This window comes from Solanum tuberosum, unplaced genomic scaffold (genome assembly GCF_000226075.1).
Source record: "Solanum tuberosum cultivar DM 1-3 516 R44 unplaced genomic scaffold, SolTub_3.0 scf00112, whole genome shotgun sequence".
NCBI classification, from domain to species: Eukaryota; Viridiplantae; Streptophyta; class Magnoliopsida; order Solanales; family Solanaceae; genus Solanum; species Solanum tuberosum.
Window position 1 is genome coordinate 848,008 of NW_006239035.1, and position 3,896 is coordinate 851,903.

The 3,896-nt window shown below is 35.3% G+C and overlaps 1 protein-coding gene across 1 annotated transcript; it reads right to left on the reverse strand.

The window, feature by feature from the left end:
- Positions 1-2,589: 2,589 nt before the first annotated feature.
- Positions 2,590-3,553, reverse strand: LOC102591800 (uncharacterized). The gene is made up of 2 exons (XM_006349549.2): positions 3,218-3,553; positions 2,590-3,058 (listed from the first exon to the last, which is right to left on the reverse strand). The coding sequence occupies exons 1-2, from the start codon at positions 3,515-3,517 to the stop codon at positions 2,714-2,716; spliced, it is 645 nt and encodes a 214-aa protein (XP_006349611.1). The 5' UTR covers positions 3,518-3,553; the 3' UTR covers positions 2,590-2,713.
- Positions 3,554-3,896: the final 343 nt, after the last annotated feature.

A 3,896-nucleotide genomic window follows, 5' to 3' on the forward strand; every position in this document is an offset into this window, starting at 1 on the left:
TTGCAATCATTGATTTTTAGATTAAACCTTGAAGTTAGCAATAGATTCATGCATAATACTTGAGTTTAGAACTATCTAATCACTACCCATTAAAGTTTACACCCACATCATGCATACGTATACCTAGAAAGGAATTTAGCTACTCATAAGTGAAGAAATAGAGACTATAACATAAGAGTAACACTCCATTTCATTCAAATTCAGCAACTAAAATTAGATCCAAGGCTTGAAGTATCACAAATTTGTGTTTTCTTATTCAACAAGTAAAAGAAAAGTATATTGTTCTCTATTTGGTTCTACAATGTCTACTACACTAATTATTAATAGATCGATTTTCATGTTAGTTCTTGCTCCAGCATGAAAGTTCCATTTCAGGGAAGGACGACATACAATGATACTTTCCGTTTTGTCGAGTCCTACTTTGGTCTCTAGTTTGATGGTTGTACGTGCTAAAAATCTAGAATATCACTGGGTTCTACAATGTCTATATCCAATAATTATAGAATATCCCAATTGGGGAAGATGATACTAGTACAAAATTGCACATATCCCTGAAATATCCCTGGAACCTTCCTACCTTCTACCTTCATATTTTCATTTTTTCAACTTCAACCAAATATTTCAATACTACTAAACCTTTGTTTTTGGCATTAGTTTTGAGAATGAGTATCTAATTATTGAATTTGAGTATGACAACTTTAAGTTGATTATTTAAATACTGGTTTAACTGTGTATTTCAAGTAAAATATTGGTTTCAACTTTCATAATGTTTGCTGTGACATCAAATTAAAACATTTAATCCAAAATCTTTATGAGATTCTTGTGCTTCCAAAAGATTGAAATTGCCTGCAACTGCATCTTCATTTACTACATTGAATGGTTTTCTGCAGTATTCAGGGCAGGCATAATATCAGCTGCAGTAGAACTCAATCAATACAAAGTGCACCTTGTCAATTGATTTTCTTGACAAATTTTAGCCAGTACAACATGTTATTCTTCCTCCGTTTGTCATGTGTTTTTTTCTTTTCAGGGTGGCTAAATGAATATACTCGCTGTTTTTGCACCACTGGTTCACACTCAGTGTTGTCATACGGGAAAAGAGGTCAAATGGCAAGGCAAGGTCAAATACACAGAGTATAGCTCACATCCAAACATCTGATTGGGGAACGGGGCAACACCCATGAAGCTCCGGTGGAAAGGGAAGGCTCACTTTGACAAAATGATCACATCTTTAGAGTAGACTTCTTAAACATGTTTAGGAAAGAATAAGTAATTATGTTAACTAGTTGGAGATAGCAAGTTTTTAAACTGAAGGACTTGTAAAAAGGTAGAGGTGACAGTGGAAAAGAGTTTTTAAACTAGAAGAACTCTTTGCAATCCAATGCTTAATTATGCATTGTTGGCTTGAATGTATCCACCACGAGTCAAGGGACCAAGTCCTTGACTAGGAACAACTAAGAACAAAGAAGAAGAACATATCAGAAAGTAATCAACACACGATATTTGCATGGAAACCTCCTTGCTCAAGAAAGGAAAAAGTCACGGCCGTAGGTGAATACCAACAACGTCACTAAACACAAAGGTTTCAGATTACAAACTCTTGCAACCTGGGATTGAATTCTTAATCCCTTCCCCCGAGCAACAACTCTATTGCAAAATTCTAGTGTAATTACTCTATTGCTCTCTTACTATACCAACTAACTCTAGTTGATATAGATTCCAACAATACACCACGGCTAACTCTAGCCAACAACTCAAATCTAAAAGATAAGGAGAAGAAACAATACCTATACAAGCTTCATAAATAAGAGTAGATTTATAATGTTTAGCACAAGAACCAAGACCGAACAACAAAGAATAAAGGAACAACTTCGATAGATAAGAGCAGGTCCCTTATAGTTCAGGTGTTCATGATGTGGAAGTTAAGACAGCCCATACTTCAGAGAAAACAGCAATATTTTTCAGTGTTGCAAAAGTTTTGGTTTTGCTCTTTCAAGTCTTCTTATCAATGAGAGAGGGAGAAAGGGAAAAACCTTAACCTCTTCTCATTGGTAGGTCCTGCTGCTACACTGCCATACCACTTTGCCGCACTGTGCAGACACAGTACACTTTACAGTTATGCTATTTGACTTGGCGAAAATGCTTTAGAGGAGGTACCAGGTCCCTTCATCAAGTTTGTCAATCATCAAAATTGATTTTCCAACGTTATAACATTTTCCCCTTTTTGATGATGACAAACTATGCAATCATTTCAGCAAACACTTTGAAGACAAACATGTTCCCCCCGTCACACGTTCCACCTATCTTCATTTAGCAGCAGTTCCCCCTATCAGTCAGTTCCCCTTGTCTCCATTATGCACTTTTTGCACCATATGCTTCAGTGTTTTACAATATATAGTCTCATATAGGAGTAACATTTATGTAAAACCATACAACTTGACTTTATAAAGAACACAAACAACAGAATCTCTACCTTTGCAGGGTAGAGAGGTTGGCTCCAATAGATTCTCGAAGGTAATCAAAGTAGGATTGCAAGCAAAATATGACAGAAAAAATATCAAGATAGAAAGAAAGCAAATGAAGCAACAGAAGAACAATTTGACTTTGAAATTTCCAACAAAGGTATACTAATTAAGAGGACAATTTGACACTGAAATTTGCAACAGAACAATCAGATTTAGCACATTCAAATTAGACTTTGGCCCTAGAAAAGTCATATTAGTCTAGATATAGCAGTAAGCACCTGAGATAGTATATAAAAACAGGCAGAGGAGGCAACATTTTTGAAAGCCCTCCAAAAGAATCCGGACAGATAGTGCTGATGATCAAACTGGCTTCTGAATCTGAGATGCATCACATTCGAGAAAAAAACTAGGGCACCAGTTACGAAAACCAACAAAATCCAAGCTTTTCTTGCCATGATTTTTTTAAATAAGGAAGCAAAGCAAATAATAACAATAGAACCAAGTATAAAGATTCCATCTTTATCCCCTTGATAGATTGATTGAAGGAAAAGGAGCAGATTCCCTAACACCACTGAACTCTGAGAAATGGTTGCCTGCATCAGAAAAGACAGTCAAAACTCTAATTAGTTAGAGCTAGATTGAGCAAATAAAGACGCTTCTCTTACCCATGGAATTAAATCAATTTATCGGATAACCGAAACCCCTAATATTTAATTTGCTGCAAATCATAAGGCTAAAATTTTCCATGTTACCTTGTTCTTTGGTTTGGAACTGGTGACTCTGTTGTTCTTGGAACGTCGGCGGCGGAGTCTCTGGAGGAATCCATGGAGTTTTGATTTGAAAGATCTAGGTTTCTGGGGATTCGGAGAGATGAATGTTTGAGAATTGAGATGGATGAAGAATCTGCAGCAGTTGAATTTGAGAGAGAATGGAAAATACTTGGAATTGGGTAAGAAATTTGAAGCTACCAATTTGAAATTGAAGTTCTTGGCCTTGGCATGAACATTCAGTTTCCATGAATGGTGTTGCTGTTGCTGTTGCCCTGCTTCCATTCTCAGGGAACTTGGTTTACTAGCCGTTACAACAATTTTAAATCCATTCCCATTTGTTTGATTAATTGTGCTTTAGTTATTTTATTGACGAGATGAGATGCGATCTAGGATTTGAATTTTATGTGTACAATACTAATCATTAATATTTCCTTTCATAAAAATACAATTGATACTTTAGTTTCTAAGAATTATACAAAATCAAAATAGTGCTTAATTTCTTTTTTCAAATTTACCCTTGACATATTTCAAATACAATGTACAAATTTAATAATGAGTATGTCAATCTAAAGAGAGAAAGTAATAATTAAAGGTATTTTGGTCAAAACTCTTCTTTGTTTTTAAGAGTGAGTTAATCAATTATTTGGACCAAAGGAAAACT

Excerpts from the sequence above, each read along its gene's own strand:
- LOC102591800 (XM_006349549.2), bottom strand. The coding sequence starts at position 3,517 with ATGGAAGCAGGGCAACAGCAACAGCAACACCATTCATGGAAACTGAAT. Across the intron at positions 3,059-3,217 it reads GTTCCAAACCAAAGAACAAG|GCAACCATTTCTCAGAGTTC; the intron begins GTAACATGGAAA and ends TTTCTGATGCAG.